The sequence below is a fragment of the Syngnathus typhle genome, linkage group LG20 (assembly GCF_033458585.1).
Source record: "Syngnathus typhle isolate RoL2023-S1 ecotype Sweden linkage group LG20, RoL_Styp_1.0, whole genome shotgun sequence".
In the NCBI taxonomy this organism is placed as follows: Eukaryota; Metazoa; Chordata; class Actinopteri; order Syngnathiformes; family Syngnathidae; genus Syngnathus; species Syngnathus typhle.
In genome coordinates this window covers 2,844,571-2,866,313 of record NC_083757.1, presented here as the reverse complement: position 1 = coordinate 2,866,313, position 21,743 = coordinate 2,844,571, and the positions used below count along the sequence as shown (strand labels likewise).

The window sequence follows — 21,743 nt, the reverse complement described above, 5'->3', positions numbered from 1 at the left end:
GTAATCTTCTCCCAAACCACATTCCTATTCCCTTTCCTTTTCTTCTCCTCTCTACGCCATCTAATTTTCATTCAACTCCTTTCTTGTGTTGTCCTCAAGCCCCGCCTGCTTGTTGAAACTCCTCTGGCACTCTTGTTCCTATAATGCTATTTCAACCGCTTTATTTTTGAAGTTTTGCTCCTTTTTTTTTTTTTCCTGAATGACGATTGTAAGCTAGTGCGGGAACTTTCGAAAACAAAACATTTATGTCTCCGATGTGTTTCAGGAAGAGTTGCGGGAGCTCAGGGAGCAACCCATCGACCCTCAGGCCGAGCAAGAGATCATCGAGAGTATCGAGGAGATCTACTTCTCTAACGACTCTTTTGACATGGTGCAGCATGAACTGGAGGTTTGTGTAAAAAATAAAAAAAAAAAAGTCTCAGTTTTGAAGCGCTCCACTAGCTGAATGAATGACAACTCACTCCCCTGTAAAATTGATGCCTGACTCACAGTTTCCACTTCCCCTCGTGTAATTCCATCAGGGCCTGCGATAGCACTAGAATATTTGCGATGCTTCTGAAAGTGTGACGGTTTCCCGCGCTTCCTGGTTTCCTCATCTGAGCCGCTGCCACTTCCTCTTCTCATTCCATTGACAACCAGACTGATGGATTATATCCAGTGAACAGAAGGAGGGTGTGAAATCTCATTAGATTTATCTTGGTCTCACCACACCACCTGAAATGAGACTCTCAATCAAGGGGAAAGTAATTACCTATCATCCCTTCGGGCATGGAATTGTAATATCTTCTTTACCCAGCTGAGTTTGTTTGTTGTTTACTAAAAAATATCCTCTGCCTTCTTGTCCCATCCTACATTTGATCGTAAAAGGTCTATGGATTAAGGTATAATTATTTACATTTCACTGACTCCCAAGATCAGTGAGACCATCTTGAACTCTGAATGCTTCGTGGGCAATCATTTTAAATGATGATACTTAGCTGGAATATTTCCTCTGCTCCTGAGTGCCACGACGTCTTGTTGCCCCCCCCTAGCTAGAAACTTTTCTAATGAGGTTCTGTTTTGAAGCAGCAGGATACATAAGTCTGCAATCCGTCAGTCACTGGCTGCATTACAAATCAACTTTGCTGTTGTTGTTGTCTGCTTGTGTTTGTTTAGAAACTCCCGACCGAGTTAAACCTGCTGGAGTTGGAAGAGTACCGAGACAGACTGAAGAGACAACAGGCAGCTGTAAGTCAGACACGCACGCTGTACTGAAATTCTTCCTTTGCCTCTCTTTCCAACAGAGCCCCTCTTCCTTCCTGGGTACGACACGTTAGTCGCCGAGCTGCCGATAAGCGGTGTGTTTTAGATCCTGTAGCTTTCCCCGAGGTGTCACCAGGCACCTCAGGGGAATAGCCACGGCAACTGTTCCAGTGACCAGTCGTGCCAAAACACTGCAGCCGTGTTGTTCAGGAGCACCTTCAACAGTTTGCCAGTTCAATGTCTTGGGGCATTTGCCCAAAAAAAAACAAAAAACAGAGCCACAAAGCGTTACAGAAAATGGATTGATGGAGAAAATAAAGCCGTTGCCTATTTCAGTCTGCGGGGCTCAGAAGTTTTGTAAACAATAGGATGACTGCGGCTCATGTCTAAAAATAGTCTTCATGCAACTCAAAGCATCGAGAGGAAAATAAGAAAATTGCTCATGGGATTCACCCCCGCCCCTAAAAAATAAAAAAGCAAGCCTCTTCTTGGACGCTTGAGTATTGTAATGAATTGCTGAAATTGGATGCTCTTGCCAGGTGACATGCAGTGAGCTTCTGGAAATACCTCGATAAACAGATTGAAAGTAAACGTGCAGGTCGTGTGCAAACCTAAAGTGAAAGAAATACCGTTACTGTTGTTTTCATCCCACCATGAACATATGGCTTTGGACTGCATCGAGTTTTTTTTTTCCCACCAGGATTTGATTAGCGAGCGAGAAAATCTTTGAATGATTACTTCGGTGCAGCCAGATAAGGAATAGAGTTATTGTGCGGTGACGTCATAAACGTGAGCAATATGGGATCACGCTTCATCTCATCACTTCTGATATCCTTCTGCCAAGAATGAAAAGACCACCTTTGTGTGTGTGCACGTGTGCATTGACAGTGTACGCAACCCGCCTCAGCGGCGGCGCACGCATTACTTCCGAGACGTGTAGTCGGCGTGTGAAATGAAGCTTATCCCTGTGCAGAAGCAATGGCGGCGCTTCCATGCGCTGGGTCTCCTGTGACTGGCTTCTCTTTTGTCACAACTCAGATGCTATTATCTCAGGTTCATAACGAGATGACAGACAGAGGCGTAACCCGTACGTATTACCTGAATCCTCTGCTTCGGTCAAATCGACATTTTGGGGAGAGAACATCTGCCTTGTCTGTCTGCCACCGCGTCTGAGCTTAATTGGCATCTCCGGCTCACTCTCGGCAGAGGTTCATCTCCCAGCTAATTGCCTTTGCGCATTGCACTGTGAGACCCTCAGACGCTGTGGAAACTGGCGTAATCCAAAGATGCACTTTGACTTACCCCACAGAAGCTAAGACCAGAGGAGAGCCCGTGTGTTAATGACATGGTGGAAAAACCGATGTTGTTCTCATGTTGCTGAAAACTTTGCGAGGCTTTGCTTAAACCCCATGTGGTTGCTGAAACCTTCTTGGGAAAGGTCTTTGGGTTTAGTGTGTATGCGCGTGTGGTGCTGCGAGGGGCAGTGAAGTGTCTTAACACCCAATGTACAATTTAGGGGAGCATATAACTCATTATGTGAAACTACTGTGAGCCACTGAATCAGTAAATTACACCACTGGTCCAAAATGGATGCAGCTTATGCACTCACTGACCACAATTGGGCTTCACTTTCATAAAGAAATGAGACAATATAGAAGCTGTACACTCGTAGTTCACTCTGTATTTTATATGTATATTAGAGTTCAAGTAAGTACTCTAACTTGGTGTAACATATCATGGTTCAACGATTTGGAATTGTATTGAAGAGTATAGAAGATGTCCCTTCTATACTCTCTGCATAGTGTTTTTTTCTTTTTTTTTAGTTTTGCTGCACTTTTTTATTTTTGAGAGGATACCGTGACACTTGGCAAAAGTTTCTGTTTTAACACAGCGGTTCTCATCTCTGCTCTCTCTTTCTCTCTCACGCTGCAGGTTTCGAAAAAGGTTGCTGATCTCATTCTGGAGAAACAGCCATCTTATGTCAAGGTAAAAAGAAAAAAAATCTTACGTTGAACAGCTGAATGAAGTTAAAGTCAGCAAAAATGATTCTTCATCAATTTGAATATGTGTTATTAACTTATGAATTAGCTATTAAAATCGTCATTGTTATTTTGTCTTTGGGTCCCGGTTAATGTCCTCTTGGTTGACCTTGTGAATGAAGAGGCGTTCAGATCTTGATTTTATGCAAATTATCATCCTGAATTAAATTAAAACTTAATCCCAGGAAATCCCTTCTTTGCTCCTTTCGATGATGTTGCAATGACCTGAAATGCGTATAAGAGATTTCATGTTAATGTGAGAGGTAGAATGATGTCGTAAAATAAGTCTTTTGCTCTTATCATCTGCTCCTGTCTTATAACAGGAACGATATTTTTTCTCTATAGACCTGGGAGTAATTTTGAAACCCAGCACCCACGTTCAAAATGAGATTATTCAATTTAATACGATTGACCGGTTTTAGTGTGTTTCAACATGCTCTATTTACGGTGCTCTAAAAGTCTGTTGGTAGTTTTGTGTTCTATTTCCCTTCAAGTAGATCCAATTAATTGGTTTTGTCGTTAATCTCGCTGATGTTTTCGTTCCTGGAAATATGTAGCAGAATGCGTCAACGCAATCCGATGACTGCTGCTGTTAAGCCATCTGAAGGTCAGTCCGTGAATAGTAAACTGGTCATTATTTCTGTGACCCTCCCGGTGACTCCGCCGCGTCCAAATGACAGCGGAACTTATTAGCCGGGGCATTCGCCTCCACCCATCTCGGCTCACGTATAAAAGTTGCTTTGCGAAATGCCCTCTGGAGTTCAGAGGGCACATTCCACATCGCCTGCATTCATGTCATAATGAGTCAAAAGAGAGATTTCATTTTGGATTCTTTAGGAGGATGATGATTTCCCTGCATCTGGGGGAAAAAAACAAAAAAAAGGCAGTTCCCAGCTCTATTTGAGCTTTGGTTGTATGGGAATATTTCTGCCTCCACCAGTTTGATTCTACTTATCTTCTCAACATGATCATTTCCACGATATAAACCGAAATGTAAATTGCTGAGAAACAGGCAACACCCCCCGCGGCCACAATGCTTCCTCTCGCCAGTGCTTGCGTGCCGTGGATCGCCCTTCAGCGGGAACATAATTTGTCCAGACGTATCAACCCCTGGCTCGGAGCTTGAAACGATGCTCTGCTAAGCATCTAATGTGATTCATAGCAATAGATGGAGTTGCCTTCTGCTGGAGCTTGCGTCTGTCTGATCACTGTTGACACCCGCTAGCGACACGTGGCCTCCTTTTGCACTCTGAAAGGATGGAAGGTTACAAGAAGGCCGGAGCGATTGCCATTGATCTGCTTCCAGTGCGGCGATCATCAAATGAATCTGCCAATCAAAATAAGACATTTGCAAACAGTTGATTTTGCTCTGGAAAAATAACTATCAACATCGATTGATATTGCTTAACTGTCGTTTAGTTGTTTTTTAATCACTCATACTGTAAATATACTGTAAACAAAAAAATTGTGAATAAATAGTAAAGGGGCAATAATGTTTAATACTTTAATGCAAATACTATGTGACACGATTATTTGATTGAATAATTGATTTTTAATTAGCATGAAGAATAGAAGAGTGTTTTGGAATTTGCATCAGAAGACTTCAACTTTTCCTTGGTCGAAGTCAGAGTCATTGGACGAGCGCTTTTGATGCACCGTAACTGCTTCCTCCAAGTCAGATTGGAATTGGCTTCCCAGATGGAACGAATTTCCACGGAGGAACCTTAACCAGGTCGCTAAACACAATCAAAAAGAAATGGACTCGGGCTGGGACTCAATTATTTTTACACCGGAAACACATTCATTAGCCTTATCCGCGCGTCTTTCATTGCGCCTCCCTCGTTGAGGCGAAAAAGCTTTATTCAACCTTGGTGGTCGGACTTGCCGATTACAATTGAGGTCTCAAGGCTGTCTCACTGCAGAGATTAGAAACCGACAGCAAATAGATCTGTCATGAAATAGATGCCTAATGTCAGCTAACCGTGTTTACTTGCGGATTCCTACCAAATGCCAACTCCAGAGACCAATTCCATGTCATTCATCGGCGTTTCATTGCATATCCTTGACAATAAAGCAGACTTTAGGTTTGACCCAAACAGCACCATCATTAGAATGTATAGGCATACTCAGAGCCTTGCATAGTCAATGTATTGGAGGGTCAGAATGAAGACCTCTAATGAATATATGAATAACATTCAAAATCTAGTGAGACTAAACATTTTTTTTTTTGCTTGACCTTAACTTGCCATTTCTGCTTATTTGTTGACATAGTAGGAGCTGGCCGGCTCACCTTTCCTCAGTTTACGTTTTGAGGATGTACATTATGCAGTTTATGTTTGCTGGTACAGAGCTAGCCTTTAACTTGGCAACCGTTTCTTTAAATTTTCCACAAAACTGAATAGAGGAAGCTTTTAAACTATTATTTACCCTTGGCAGCTGTACACTGTAAAAAATAAAGTGCTCATTGGGCCTTGCTATAATGTATGAACATTCTCTGACGAAAATGCTTCTTCTTTTCTGTGTTTTTTTTTTTGCTCCTGAGCTACGGTTGACTTATTGTGACGGCGTCAAATCTCTAATTTCATCCCACACTCGCAGCAGGAGCCATCAAACGCTAATGTGTGCTTACATTGCAGTTGATGTGCATGCGGTTCAGAGTTGAAGCGGCGATTTGTTTGATAAATGGCTGCATCGGAAAAATCAATCTTTGCCTCAGACTCCTCTTTAACACTTAAGAGAAATTTAACTGTGAAGTGTTTTGCTTTATGTTCTCAGGAGCTGGAGAGAGTGACGGCGTTGCAGACCAACCTGCAGCTGGCTGCTGTCATTTGTACAAATGCAAGAAGGTAATGATGTGCTTTGTATGCTTGGCAGCGTTCCATCGATATCCTCTTAATGCTTTTCATAAACTAACACTCCTGTATGCTTCTTTATCATTTCCAATAGATTCATGAAGCTTACGATAAAATAAAAGAATTCTTTATTGACCCCATGTGTCAAAGCAGCACATTGTTAAATAAATGAATAGGAAGTTAAAAAAAAACTGTTTTAAGCGATTCCTGTTTTGCTCCAGGGAAGAATGAAGAACAGTTCTTTGAGCCGGATGCTATATTCTTGTAAGGCAAAAAAAAAATCATGCTAATCACACAGTACGTCGAGTGCAAAAGAAAATGGTTCCCACTTTTTTATCTCACAATCAGCCTTGCAATCAAAAGATCTTACCTTGTGATGTTGTTCAGGTCTGATATGCAGACTTAGCCAACCTATTTGTTTGATTTCAAAAGATTTGGTCACTTTTTGCTCCCATTAGGCAACTGAGTGTGTCAAAAGAGGGATTCACAGAAGCGAGCTTGGGCTTATTAGCTAATCAGAGAAAGCGGCAGCTCCTCACAGGCCTGCTGAAGTCTCTTCGGACCATCAAGACACTGGTAAAGTAGATTCACGACTATAATAATGCCCTTAACCTCATCAAAATCTTGTGAATCAGCCCTAAAACTGGAGCGTCCTTGTACTACTCTCTTTAGTCTTTCCAATCTGCAGTAGCTTTTTTTTCGGGTAAAAAAGAAAATAATAATAATAATTTTGCTCTCTGAACATGCATGCCTTGAAAAAATCTGTTATATTATACCGCACCGTGGGTTTATGGTCTATAGAATGTTAAAAAAAAAAAGATCATTCATGAAACCCATATTGTTTATAGCTGGGTATGTTATGGACTTGTTGCTTTGTTTAAAAAAAAAAACAGTATAGAATGATTACAGTGCTCAAGTGTTGTTCTTGCCTTCACAGCAAAGAACAGACGTACGACTCAGCGAAATGCTCGAGGTATCGTAAAGCCTCCGCGCGCACATTGACACACACGCTGACGGCTGACTTGAAAGGTCAAATATCATTATAGATTCCGCATCCAAAGCTGAACTCATACAAGTGCTTGACGCGCCTTGTCTTTTATGAAGATCCGCCAGAGCAGACAAAATCAATATGACTGACACTGAATTTATTGGCCTTTTATTGAGAGTAGCTACCAAGCATTTGACTGCGCATAGTTTATGAGTGGCATAATCAACCAATATATTGTCACATCATCGTGATGAAATCAAATGTGTACTTAACCACAGCTTTCAGCTTAATCTGAAGAGTTTTCAAAGTCTGTGTGTAATGATTGAATTTGCCTTATTCCTCCAGGAGGAAGACTATCCTGGCGCTATCCAGCTCTGTCTGGAATGTCAGAAGGCTGCCAGCACATTCAAACACTACAGCTGCATCAGGTACGGTATTAAACAGGAGGTGGTCGAACCGCAATCTTAAATTGATGTTAGAGAGAAAAAAAAAAAAAAAGTTCCGTTTCTGCCTTTGAATTAAACACTCTTATTGCAAATCCGACACAAGAAGTATTTGACTCTAACAACAATCAGCACTTAAGCAAAGTAGCTCAGAAAACACTTTGCGGCTCAACACTCCGGCAGTAACAATTGGGCTTAAGTGACAGGATGACTGATGATCAGTAAGCCCACATTATACACTGGAAATTGCAATGCTGAACACTCCTTCTCCCCCCCCCCCCTTGCTCTTAATTTGCTTGGATATCACTTCCGTCTTCACCGTGACATTAATTTGTCATTATTGGAATTGAATGCATATCGGGAAGCTTGTCGACTGTATGACAAAGAGGTGGCTGCATATAAAACAGTCCTGTACTTTATTGGCCAACAATTATTCCTCCGAGGAGTTGCTCGACTTTAGATTTCGTAATAGTACTCTGGTCGCTTTTCGGCATGAGTACATTGCAAGCTAGCATTATCCTGCAGGTTTCCGGCCCTGACGGGATCGTCCACTCTCAGCGGGTTGTTGCCGGCCCAATGCACTTTGATTTAACCTTGTAGCGACATTTTCCATGCGCCACCGGATGCCCTATTCGGAAGGTTTGTTTCACGGCCGCCCCTCCTCGATCTTGTCCCTTTCCTTTTAAAAGTCAATATTGTTATTTGACGAACACTGTTCCACGGCCCCCTGGTCTGTCTCGATGCATTTTCATCAAATGGCTCACATCAGTGGCTATAGGGCAGGCAGCCTGAGAGCTCCCTGAAGTCAACAGAGTACAGACTAGGCGATAGTAAAAGTTGAGCTTCCTGCCTTAATGCAGGTTTGGGAGCTTGCAAAAATGGAAGTGCACCCCCAAAAGAATCGTCTGTTTACCCAGTCAGCAGTCTACTGTGGAGGGACTTTCCCCAAGGCCCAGTGGGCACCTATCGTCACTTCTAATTGAAAAACACTCCGATTCCCTCCTAACTACATTTCAATCCTCGAGTTTCCCACAGGGAACAGGTTGTTAATTAGTTTTGCTCCTCATTTGTTATTTATGTATTCTGTCTGATCATGGAAGGCTGCCTGTGTGCAAGTCAGCATCCGATTCCACACTCCAATGGACAAATATAGCACGAATACTGGTCAACATCTTTTACCGTACGTGGATTATTTAAGCGGAAAAAGGTATGAGCAAACTGACTTTTAACTTCTGCGGAAGATGGTTTCAGTCTTCCGCTGAAGAGAACTGGAAAGACGAGCAGCCGAGGCAAGTTGGTGTTTGAGGGATTATGAGCCAAATGAAACTCGGAAAGGGGAGAGAAGACCCTCAACCCTCGCTGACTGCAAGCGGCTAATGCAATAACTTGTCGTTGACCTTGCTCACGCTAGCCCATGCCATTGTGGCCGCTGTATATTAAAATGATGTTAAGACAAGCAGGATATGTATCCAGTTGGCGTCTGCTCCATTTTCAGTTGGACCGCCTGAACGAAAAGCGGTTAAGCATTCTCCCCGGGTGTTGAGCACCAACGCTCGGATGTACTTCTTCAATAGTTACGGGTCGGCCGTATAGATCAGCACAGCTGTCTGTACTCGTGCCAAACTTTCTGCTTTGTTGTGTGTTGTGTAACAAGTCGTTAACCTTGACCGCAGTGTCTGGATTTTGGCAGCATAGCCAATGTCGCATTGGTGTTGGACTGACTGCTGATGATTTGAGGTTCATGACCGTCCTTGTAGTGTCAACAGTCTTCTGCAATAATTACGCTCACAAAGTTTTAAGCCATCAAAGTATTTTTGCCCCATCAAGGTTTGTTACGAACCAAGTTTGATGTCATTCATGGATTTTATAAACTACCAACACGTGGGGACTTTCAGATTCTTGACTCTCTTCTCCCCATTCTCCTGCACCGAGCAAGGAGGCTTAATTAGCAATTTTATTAAGGACACTCTCTTCCTTTGGGCAAATTGCTGTCTCATAAGACCCAGCACAAGAACGAGCTGACCTGAAAAAGACCCCAAACAAAGCAGGGACAGAAGCAGGGAGACGACCGACGGAACAAAGGATGACTACGAACGGCTGCTGAGCAGGGCTAGCCCAAGGGAATTGCACGGGTGTCCTGGGATGGGCAAAATAAGATGTGAATTCTGTTGTTGCTTCTTTGCATTCCAGTTTGAAGGATTTTCTTGGCATGAGATAACATCTGAGGATGCTTCAAGGTTGCGTGGGCGTCTCATGTTTGTCATAAGCAAGCGTTATGAGTGCTATTGAGTCTTGAAGTTGGAGCTGGAGATTAACTTTGCCCTATTTTACAATACTTGATGAGATCACTGTTCTAAGTTATTTTTTTTAGCTCTATGTTTCCCTTTTGCCATGTTCACTTATGATATTGAATGTTTTGTTGTTGTTGTGGTACCAGTTCCATAACTTGAGGAATACTGACAATATAAATATATGAAGTGATGGCTGAGAAGTGATTGTTTTTTATTTTGTTTGTTGCAAAGGAACTTAAACACAATATTCAACTTTTTCTCTCCACAGTGAATTGAATTCTAAACTGCAAGACACTCTGGAGCAAATAGAGGTACCCTCTCTCTCTCTCTCTCTCTCTCTCTTTTTCCTATGCGCTCTCACTCTCTGCCTTATCTGTAATTGAGTTATTGAGAAGTAATATATGTGAAAATGCATTTAATGTCACATAGTGTGTGGCTCTATGCTTTCATTTTGCGAAAACACATTTATTCACATACACGTTTGACTGTTTAATTCTGCCTCAGTCCAAATATTGACAGGACGAAAAGTCATTATTATAACAGAGAAAGGACGTAAATCATATCAGTTTCATCTAGCGCTTGCTTGCGATATTATGGCCTGATAAAAGGTATGCAAAACAATTTTCTCTTGCACCGGCGCCTCTGCGCTTGAATAGATTAATTACTTTGGTTTGTCTGTACACAAAAAAAAAAAACGGCATGCACGCGTGCACACAAATATTGCAAAGCCATTGGTGGACGTGCTCGCTCGTTTACCTGTCAGCTTTGCTGATAAAAGAAAATCCTTTTATTAACCACTGTGTATAAAGAGCAATCCCTCACGTCAAGTGACGCTTTTGCTTACCATGTTTGCAACACGCGTGCTGACGGAGAATCTGTGTATTGTATACATATGTACACACGTGGATTAAAGATATCATTTGGTGTTTACAGTCTTACATTGAACGAAAACAGTTACATCAATCGACCTCTGTCAGCCCCCTGTTTTAAAAGGTTAATTGACTATGGCAAGGTCGTAATACAGCCTACTTCATACCACCTTGTCAAAATATTCACTTTATCCTCTGCTTTGCGTATGAGCCATGCATCTATCTGCACATCTATATCTAAATCCCACATCTTAATAGAAATCTCTTTCCCTACCTTTTGTCATCCACGTGTTTCTGCCTCCAGGAGCAGCTTGACGTTGCCCTGTCAAAGACTTGCAAACACTTTGACGTTGCACACTATACCAAGGTCCAGCTGGCCTACACACTGCTGGGGAAGACACAGGTGAGTTATTGGGCCCCTCTTCAAGGTTATGGAAAGGGTCCAACGCCAAGAAATGGCTGTTCTTTCTCGCCTCAAGCATTTATTTTTTACTTCATCATTTGAATGGGGGTGAAAGTCAAGCGTATAATTTAGGTGTTAAATGACCATCGCAAGGTTGTGTTAATTTATCCGACTGGTAGAGATTATAATTTGCCAATGTTCCCATCTACCGAATAAATATTAGCTTCCATGCACAATGTAATTCTCGCGGCTTCCACCGGTCTCACTTGAGTTGGTTCAATTAATTGCATCAATATTGGATTATAATACTGTTGAAAATCCGATTGCCTTTCTTCCCAAATCAAATACAGAGCATTTAGACTGCTTTCACTGGTGGAGTTTCTGCAAATAGAAACAACTGAAAGGAGACAAAATCAAACGGTCAATTGCTAATTTTAGAGGATTCCGCTTTTAATGCAGCCAGTAACAAAGTGAAGCAAGCTGGTCCAATTGAACCGCTGTAGCTGTTTGCTCAGCACGTCGCAGCACGTGGGTGGGAAACAGCCTCAGGCCTACTCCAGTGTAATGAAAAACATGAATGTTTCAAAATGGGTAATGAAGCCGAAATTCCACACCAAAAATAGCAACCGTAACCTTTTTTTAGGAGATCGAAATGTGCAAGTGGAGGACTATTTTCACGTGTGTTCTGTTGGAGGCTTATTAAGTATTTAGAACGGCGAGGAGAGAAACTGCGGAGGCCATGTTCATCTTAATGAAGAAACATAGAGCAACAGTGTCGCTCACTGATGACTGTTGAATAGATCTTGAACAACAATGTCGTTGAGAAAAAGCTAGTAGGCGTCGACTGAAATGCCAATGCTTGCTAAATGACTCGTCACCACTGAGCTGCAAAACATTTCTGACTCTTCCCAACGACATTTTCACCGTCAACATCATTCATCTCCAAGGAGACCACATGTTAAATGTGGCCAATTTCTCTTAATTAGTTGATCATTTCATTATTTATGACCCGGCAATTATAAAGAGGGGTAGATGAAAAGGACATCCTGCTCTAATCCTTCTCATCACTGTGCATTTGGCTTTCCCCAGACTGCCATGGACCAGCTCCACATGCACTTCACCCAAGCCATCCACAATACTGTGTTTCAAGTGGTGCTGGGATACGTCGAGCTCTGCGCTGGCAATGCTGATACCAAGTTTCAGAAGATGCAGTATAAGGATCTGTGTACGGTAAGTGACTGATTCCACAAACACCTTTTGTGTGTGCAAAGAAAATGAATTCTTACAGTAATAATAATAATTCTTAATAATAATAGTATTAGTAATAATAACGCTCATTATTTTCCCATCATGATTTTATATTCTAATTATAATAGTACACTCTGACCTTTTGAACTAAGTTCCACTTTGACTTTCACTTTCAAACTGTAGCTCGGTCAATTTATCATGAACCTACAGGGGCAAATTGCTGTGTGTCCCCCAGAGATTATGTTGTAAAAGGTTATTGGGAAAGGTTCCCTTTGCCTGTTTGGAGTGGGCAATTTGTTTTGGCCCCATTTTGCACCGTATTCAAGTTTTGATAGTTTTCACGTCTTGTTTGTTCGGATTGCGCAGCTCTCATGCGTCAGTTTTCTACAGGCAGGATTTTTATTTCAAGATTTTTGAAGATTTCACTCACTTGTTTTAGCACCTCTCAAATCAAAGTCTCAAAAATGGAAACTTTCAACTCTTTTGCTCTGATCGAGAAATTAATTGTGGAGGAGCAAAGGCATTGCTTCTGTGTTCCCATGATAAGCAAAGGTTGACGGATGTGAAAGCTCACATTAGACCCTCTAAAGTCACTTTTTAAATTGTGCGACTTAAAATTCAATAGCGACGAGAACTCTCTGAGAGGTCAGTTAGGATTTCGGTAAGGCCCTATTAATTTTACATCAGCATCTCATCATTATTGGCCAGACATGGTATCAATCCCCTGGTCTGTTGAACCTCTCTCCATGGAACTCCAGTCGTCGAAGGTGAAGTGGCTGGAAATTTTGGACTTCTCACTCTTCAGTGTCTTACCTCAAGTCATTTATTTATATTTATTTAGGGATGTATTTGAATAAATTTGACCCTTTTTTATTGTTGAAGTGACTCCAAGGCTTCTGCGTTTATGCAGGCGGAGTTGCTTATTCATGTAATACTGAGCTGCTACCTCAGCATTTTTTTTTTTTTCCCACTTGATGTCTTTGTTTTAAGGGGCTCTCACAATGATGAACCTTCTATTAAGATGGCCGGTACATGGACAGTTTTAGAGAAGATGTGGAGCATTTAGTGGAGCCAAATGTTCTGCTTCTCTCTAAGTGAACCGTGTGTTGTGAGCTGCCAATGGTAGTTGTGTCAACTAGAAGGACAGATTGAAGGCCACCCACTCTGAGGTTGATATTTTTAAATCTGCGGGAGCACAGTGTTGCTAGATATGATGTGTGTCACCGACGCTTTCTGAAAATGAAACTGTAGAATTATTGTGGCAGTTCTGCCGAGAAACGATGATTCTAGGGACCGTTTTTTTTTTTTTTTTTTTTAAATAGCAGCATTGTTGTTCCACCCCACCCGCTGGCTGACATTATACAAAGGGGTGATTGGGAATAAATGTAATAAATAAATGATAAATGCGAGGTTGTATTTCCTCATCAAATCCACAGCTCCACTTCGACTCCCACCTTCTTCCTGTGCCTTAGTTGCTTGGCAACATGCCGCTGACATGCTTGAATTGTGGAAAATATGGAGTGTCAAATGTATGGCACATCCACTCTAAATCAAAGGAAGAATCTTTTTTACATCAGTCCATTGTTGTATGAACCTGCAATTTCCACATTCTTTCCATGTTGAACTAATTACTGCTTTTATTTTGATTGACACTCAAATTAGCATTGATGCCTACTTGTGAGTTCTGAAAATGTTGGGTTACGTTTGCATTCATTTATTTCCAATTAAAATGCAACTCTTGATTTTGTCTCTCAGACCCCCCCCCCCCCCCCCCCCCATGGGATTAGTAGACCTAAATTCATTTGCCTCTAATTACAACATTTTTTCTAACGAGTTCATGCAATAATTTGCTCTCTCGTCGGTACGTTTCAGAAATGAGATGTTTCCTGATGATTTGTCTGAATAATGAACATAAGCATTCATTGGATATTATTTGAAGCACAGCAGTTTATGTTGTAATTTTGGGGGGGGGGTTGGTTCCTCATCACATCTGTGTTTGCAGCATATCACCCCAGACAGCTACATTCCGTGTCTGACGGATCTGTGCAAGGCGTTGTGGGAGGTGATGTTGAGTTACCACCGCACGATGCAGTGGCACGAGGAGCATGACAAGCAAGCGACCACACCTACTCCAGGTACTGCAATCTGTTTATTTTGGTTCTACATTTGAAACACACGCGTCCCCTTGACTCTGATTCAATTGTAAAAGCGGGTATCTGCTCGCAGTAGCCTGGGATGAATAAGGAAGTCACAGAATCAGGTTGACTTGGTGAAAATGGGGTCAGGTTTCCACACGCTCCAAAGCACTAACCTTTTCTGGCTGTTTGATATCAGCGTAATGCACAGCTCGGTCAGGTCTACGGCTTGACTTGGAGAATGCCCCGACCTTGGTCCATTTAAAGCGTATTTGTTGTTTGTGCGCTTTTACATTGGGATGCAGCTGCTGTCGTTTGGCTTTGGAGGTCATTGAACAATGAAAGCCCTCTAAAGTTCTACTCTTACATAAAATGACTCAAATAATGATTCAAACAAATAAGATGCCCCATTTCATCTCCACATAATCCGTCAAATGAACTAGTTCTTTATTTATGTTAAATCAGATGTCTTAATTTCGTTGCCCGCATTCCAATCGACGAATGGGGCTATCTTGTATTTCGGTGTGTTTGGAAAGTCCTTTGGATATTTCAATAAATGCCGTCCGTCTTCCCCTTTGAAGGAAGGGACATGCCCCCCGTTTCCTGCCAAGAATCCAATCAATCATTTCAATAGTTGATCGGCTTTCACCTCTGTGTAAAGGTGTCCCTGGCCATAGCGTTGGCTTGCTTTACGCTCTCCTCCTAATATGTGCGCGGTCTCTCGCTGTAATGATTTACCGCGCATGTGCCGTCTCATTTGTTCGACAGTATTTCGAGGTGACTTTGACCTCCAGCTCACACTAGAGGCCGCCTGTGTCGTAACAGTCAACCCCACTATAGCTCTCGCCTCCTCTCGTGTCCATCTTCTTTAGTCTATGTCTGGCACTTAATATATTGAGTTGTTCACTGTAACATTTCCCTAATTAATCTCGTACCTCCATTAAAGGAAAGACGGTGGCTGGGGTCATTTTTCTACCTGACAAGATACATGTCTTACAGTATCTCATACCTGGACATGTTTCATTCACACTGAAGGCCATCAGGCACCAGAGGTCAAGGGTGTGTAATATTAAATAAAAATGGCCAGTTTGCTTTCATTGGTTTTGAAGCCTGTGATGGAGTGACAGCTTGTGTTGAGCAGCTCTCACTATCAATTCAACTTTGAATTGCCCTTGAGAAAAATCTAAACGACTTTCAGTTGGCGACATTGTGATCCTCTCCGACGACCGTATCAGAATCTGGTCACATGGGTTTTTACATATTCAACCAATTGGTTCATGCAGTCGCCATCTACATAGTAGAGGTTGGAGCGTATGTTGCATACCATGTTCCGTATGAATCATCTTTTTTTAAATAGTGATTGACTTTCTTTCACATTTACATACAAACTGCGACTCCGCCATTACTACTACCGTTGTTGTTCATGATAAATGACCGTGCAGATAACATGACGAGATGGCGACGTCTGTAATTTGCAATTTATTCATGCACATATTGAGTGACGGCCAATCTAAACCGCTACAAAAACACATCACTCCTTGTCTCATTTGTTTCTATAATGATCGCAATCATGGGTCCAGAAAAAGAGTAGGGTAAATCGATGTTTGTGTTTTTTTTTTTTTTGTTTTTTAACTTGTGTTATATGCATACAATGGAAGGAAATTACGATTGCTAGCGATAGGTTATTATCATTAGCTCAGTGGTGTTAAACTCAATTCCAGGACCAAATTTCTAGGTCACACAAGACAAACATTGTTAAACATAAATGTGAATCGTGCCGATTTTGTAGCCGATTGTTGGATGATGCAGTTACTATGCATGCGAAAACAAAAAAAAGAGCTAAAACATCTTATTTGGATACCTTCCTGTAAATAACTAAGGCGAAGAACAATGTGGTGCAAATGCTCAGTTATTCCAACAGACTTGATTCCTTTTAAGATTACCTCCCCTTACTTAATTTGGTGTGATAATTTGGTTGGAGATCTATAGTAAGGCGGAGTATAGCTTTCCTTTTGTTAATCGTATTCCTTACAGAGATTAACTGGTCCGGTGGGGATCTAACTGCATGCTGTGTTCACACCATACAGATATATATATATATAGAATGTATAGAAAATGCTACTTGTTATTGGTCGGAGAAGCTTTTTGATTCTTCTTCATATCCTTCATGTACCTATGGAGCATTTCCAATAAAAATGATTGAATCCTTTTGCACCATACGACAACAAGGATTTTTTATGTTTTATTATTATTACACATTTCACAATGACCTGCTTTCTCGCGACACAATTGATATATTTTGGGGGTATTGATGTGAAAAGAACAACCTCAAAGGCTCTGTTGGTTCCCTGCGGGCAAATCCATACTCACTGATCCTGACTCAAGCCAAGGTTTCAGTGTAGTTCTTTTGTCTGCAAGTTTCTTTGCCAATTGAAAATGACCTTGATAGATCCTCTCATCAATCACTCTTGCTTCTTGCTCCCTTCAATGTGAGTGTACTCAGGCAACATGAGGCGGTGGGCTTAACTGAGAAGTTGCATTGCGCCACCTGACAACAAACAAGGCAGATATCTTAGGTGACTATCATGGCGTGTTGAGCACTCAAGAAGAATCCACCTCATGTTCCTCTCCATTGCTGAATGATGGCTAGTCATAGCTCAACTTTAAATTTGGAATGCTTCAGAGTGCTTCTGACTTCATACTTGAATGAACAAGAGGAAATTGTAAAAAAAAAAAAAGAAAAATCAAAGATTTGGTATCTTTTAACTTTGATAAAGATGCTCCTTAGCCTCTATTATTATTATTATTATTATTTTAAATGCACAGACGATGCAGTGGCGACACAATCTGATGAGTTGGGGATAGACCGCACCTATGTGAAAAAGAAGCTGGAGCACGGACTGACACGGATCTGGCAGGTTGGCTGCCTGTTCTCTTTAGAAATTGAATTTCTCTTCCTACAAATAACCCATTTTCTCTTTTCTTCAGGATGTCCAGTTGAAGGTGAAGGCCTACATCCTGGGGACTGACATGTCTCACTTCAAATATGATGACTTCATCGTGGTATTGGATGTCATCAGCAGGTATTGTTTAATGCCAGAACAGGGAGCTCTGGCTTCCTAACGACTTGCGTTTCATCATTATTGGATCCCACCAAACAAATCTGGCACACTTTGGATTCATTCATATTCTGACGACGACACCCACCACATCACTTAAATACACATCATTAAAAACAGAATCATTCCAGTTTGGGTATTGCTAGATTACAATTTTCCCCTCAAATGTTCTGGTTGTGTTATTTATTTATTCATCATGTCAGAAAGACTGAAACCTTGCACACATTGGCTCTGCCCAAATTCAAGCAACAATCCAACCATACAATCCTTGTAATTATTTGTTACTTATCCTTAATTAGCTTTAACTATTACGAAAAAAAGGAACATCTGCTCAGTGTTTCAGAAATCAGTCAAGCGCGTTATGAGATAAACCTGCATGGAAGGAATCAGCATACTTGGGAATACACTTTGGATTAGATTACTGTTTGCAGCTTTCTTTGATTCCTCGCATTGAACGTCTGCTGTATGACAATGAATGGGTAATGCGCGGCACGCTGTACATGACAAGAATAATCTGGCTAGCAACGTCTCCCCCAAAAAGTAACTTTAGATATGTGAGTGTATTTACAGTTTCCTCAGTCTTATGAGTGACAGTTTGCACGCATATCAGCTGACAGGCTCACTTGTCAATCAGCACACAATTGCACACAATGCTGCGGCGCGCTTGCTCCCTCCCTCCGCGATTGTACATCATCAAATGTTTGTTGTTTTACACCAAGCGTGGCAGAGATAACCCCACAATCTGCTTCAAGATAGAATGGCCCATGAGAAAAACTGTCAGGGAAAGCATTCAAACCAAAACCAAGCCTAAATTGGACCTGCTGCAAATTGGACCCTTGCTGTTAGCTCAAACAAATGACTGAGCCTGAAATCCAGTTCAAAGTTCATTTTCCTTCCATCTCCCATGTCATTAGTCCGCATTTCTTTATTGTCTCCAAGGCTGATGCAGGTGGGGGAGGAGTTCTGTAGCAGTAAGTCGGAGGTCTTGCAAGAGTCCATTAAACGCCAGAGCGTCAACTACTTCAAAAACTACCACAGGTGAGACAATTGTCAGCGTTTTGCCAATATTTAACAATCGGCTGTGATTTCACACGATTTCACAAACAGCGATTCGGCTGATCCCCACGATGCTTCTTGCCGTCGTTAACAATTGGTATTTGCATGAACCCGACTCTCGGGAACATAAGTTTGACGGTCTCCGCTTTTGACACCCTTTTTACTTCTTCAAAGCACATTGTAAAGTGTCTCTGAGGAACAATTAATTCAATAACGTTTTAAATTCACGGCCCCTGTCAGGGTTATCTATTTTGACCATGAAAGCTTTTCAAACTTTTTGAAAAGCTGTGACTCATCCCCATTTTTCGACTTACTTCTTAGGGCACGACTGGAGGAGCTACGTATGTTTCTTGAGAATGAAACATGGGAACTTTGCCCTGTCAAGTCAAACTTCAATATCTCACAGCTCCATGTGAGTTTAACTCTTTCCTTGTCTTCCATTTCAGACGCCAAATTCTGTTAGCTGTATGTGGGGAAATTAAATCGGTTTCCCAGTTAATACTGCTGCATGGTTCTTTTCATCAAATACTTCTTTTATTTTTCACAGTGCTTCAATACTTTCTTTTCTATGTCACATCTTTCACAACCCAGGAGTTTAAGTTCATGGACCAGTGTCGCTCCCCTCCGCTTTCCCCGAGCAAGCAGGGTGCCTTCCAAATCCAAGAGGAACTGTCTCTGTTCCAAAAATACCTGCAAGATGGGAACCCCTTTGAGATGCATATCGAGCAGAAGGAGGAAGAGACGGAGGATGTTCTGGCATCCAATGGGGTGAGTTCCAAACGACCCCATATTAGGGTTGAGGGACACAATATCAGCTCAGATCCTTTTAATCCCTCAGTGGTCACGAAAATAACAATATGAATTCATTGTTTACATATGTTTATCATCCACTATGTACAGTATATACAGTACTGACATTTGTCTTATGTTGACAATTGACAGCGTCTACCCTCTGATTGAGTCAGATCAACATCATTGAGATAAATATGACTAATTAATGAGGCTACCTGTTGAGATACACCACTGTGTTCATACAGACGCGAGATAATTAATCGGCACACAATCACTTTTGCAGCCCCAAACCTGCCGATTGAAATTTTGAATGACATGCTTGTTTCAGGCCTTTTTTTATTCAGTGTAAACAAAAAGTGTCGTTTATGCTTTGGTGGTGGAGAATCTCTGCGAAAGACAAAATTGCGGTCACAATCAGGACTGAGTGATGGCGACCAGGACACCAAAGACACTTTATTGCGATATTGACCCATACGCGGTTGAGGCACAGAGAATTTGTCCTTCGGAGCACAACACATTCAAAGTGACAGCTACCCTAAAGAGCCAGGCAGCCACACAGGCGGAATGATTGGTTCCTTGTTCACTCTCTCAGCCGGAGAAGAGTCGGTCGGCCTCGCGTGTTTGCAGCCGTATATCACGCTAATAGAGGCACCCAGGTCCAGTGTGCGCAATTTTCTACCGTCTCCTTAAAACCAAAAAGCATTCACTTGTTCTGTCGAAATCTATTTGTGAATGATACTCCATTTCGCTTTTGATTACATTGGTTCTTTTTATCGGGCTCCCTTTTAAAACCATATTGCCTTATCGAATGCGTCAGGCTTTCAAAGCCCAAGCGAGTAAGTTAAAGGGGTCATGGAAGCTCTTTTTGACTCTGCTTTGATCCATTTCACGACCGTAAAAGAAAAAAAACAGAAGATTCTCATTGAGTTACAATCCGGGTATTTACATCAGTGTTATTCCTTCTCTACAATTGGTTCTCCTTGTGTATTTTTCATTTTGGCCTCGTTCTCTTTCTCTCAAGCTCTGATCTTTTTTTTTTTTTTTTTGGTCTCGCATTCTTTTTTGCGTTTCTAAAGTACGAGTCCGACGAGCTTGAGAAGAGCGCTTATCAGGATTACGACAGCGACAGCGATGTCCCCGAGGAGCTGAAGCAGGACTACGTTGACGAGCAGACGGGAGACGTTCCTCTCAAGAGGTCAGTCACACGAGTTTATGCCGGGTACTGACACAAAGGACACCCAGCCGAGCACGAGCGGTGTTTCATAATAGGTCCGTGTGTCGACTTTCTACTGCCAGGTATTTGACATTTACTGACAAAATGATCAAGCTTACCTGAATCCATACTGAGTTTAAACGGTCTAAAGATGAATAGATTTGGTATTTCAAGTCATCAAACCACCCGCTTCTTTTTTTTTTTTTTTTTTTTTAAAACATGGTTTATGCATAATTTTAGCTCACCTCCTTTTCAGCCTGCGCTGTAGGCAAAAATCAAGTCATGAAAATGTCTTTCTTCCCACATTATGATTACGGACCAATTAGTTGCTATTAAAGCTGCCAAGATTATTCGACTCGTTTTAACGATGATCAAATCAGTCAACAGCCCAAAGATTGGAAGGCAGACAGTATCATAGGAAGGAACTGAAAGATTGATTCTGCAGTAATACCAATCCAAGCAAGCTACACTGCATATACTTTACAGCTTTGATGGCATACTTGGAAAATGAAATCTTTATAAGTATTTCATGTGAGGGTCAGTGAGTTGAGATCCATTTACGCCGCGAACAAAACGTACAACACTATTACTTATTCAGAAGCTTGTCAGTTCAGAAGCATTGTTATGGTACGTTCTACGTCCTGTCATGAAATGCAAACGCTCATATTAATTGCACCATTATGCATGCGCCCAGAGTTGAATCTCATATTTTTAAAGGTCCGACGCACTCGCTGTTCTAGCCAAGCGCTCGTTATCATTTAACCCCACGCAATGGGGCCTAAAGGCACCAAACTGCTAATACCTCATTATTTGAAGCAGGAATAGCAAACGGCTCATTCCGAACGGAGTCGTGTGGTCACGTCCAGTAATTAAATCTCCCATGTAATGATTGCTGGTTAATGTTGCTCAATGATGGGTGTCAGGGGTCTCGTTCCTCATGCTCACCAGTTCAGAGACCTCTGTGCCTTCAGCATTGTGTCATGGGTTCTGATGGATCAATTAGAACCATTCGTACCACCCGCTGAGCCTGTTGTCCTACTCTTTTGAAAGATG

General features: G+C 41.8%; 1 protein-coding gene across 2 annotated transcripts in view; it reads left to right on the top strand.

Moving 5' to 3' along the window:
• vps50 (VPS50 EARP/GARPII complex subunit) overlaps positions 1-21,743 on the top strand; it is a 38,553-nt gene that overhangs the window by 3,543 nt on the left and 13,267 nt on the right. For both annotated transcript variants that reach the window (XM_061267126.1, XM_061267125.1), the window contains exons 3-19: positions 266-388; positions 1,156-1,227; positions 3,175-3,228; positions 6,057-6,127; positions 6,592-6,709; positions 7,071-7,106; positions 7,467-7,549; positions 10,124-10,166; positions 11,029-11,127; positions 12,217-12,357; positions 14,378-14,510; positions 17,337-17,428; positions 17,499-17,593; positions 18,569-18,667; positions 19,007-19,097; positions 19,277-19,453; positions 20,554-20,672. In XM_061267126.1, coding sequence (XP_061123110.1) covers positions 266-388; positions 1,156-1,227; positions 3,175-3,228; positions 6,057-6,127; positions 6,592-6,709; positions 7,071-7,106; positions 7,467-7,549; positions 10,124-10,166; positions 11,029-11,127; positions 12,217-12,357; positions 14,378-14,510; positions 17,337-17,428; positions 17,499-17,593; positions 18,569-18,667; positions 19,007-19,097; positions 19,277-19,453; positions 20,554-20,672 — 1,646 coding nt within the window. The remainder of the gene's footprint in view (positions 1-265; positions 389-1,155; positions 1,228-3,174; positions 3,229-6,056; positions 6,128-6,591; positions 6,710-7,070; positions 7,107-7,466; positions 7,550-10,123; positions 10,167-11,028; positions 11,128-12,216; positions 12,358-14,377; positions 14,511-17,336; positions 17,429-17,498; positions 17,594-18,568; positions 18,668-19,006; positions 19,098-19,276; positions 19,454-20,553; positions 20,673-21,743) is intronic.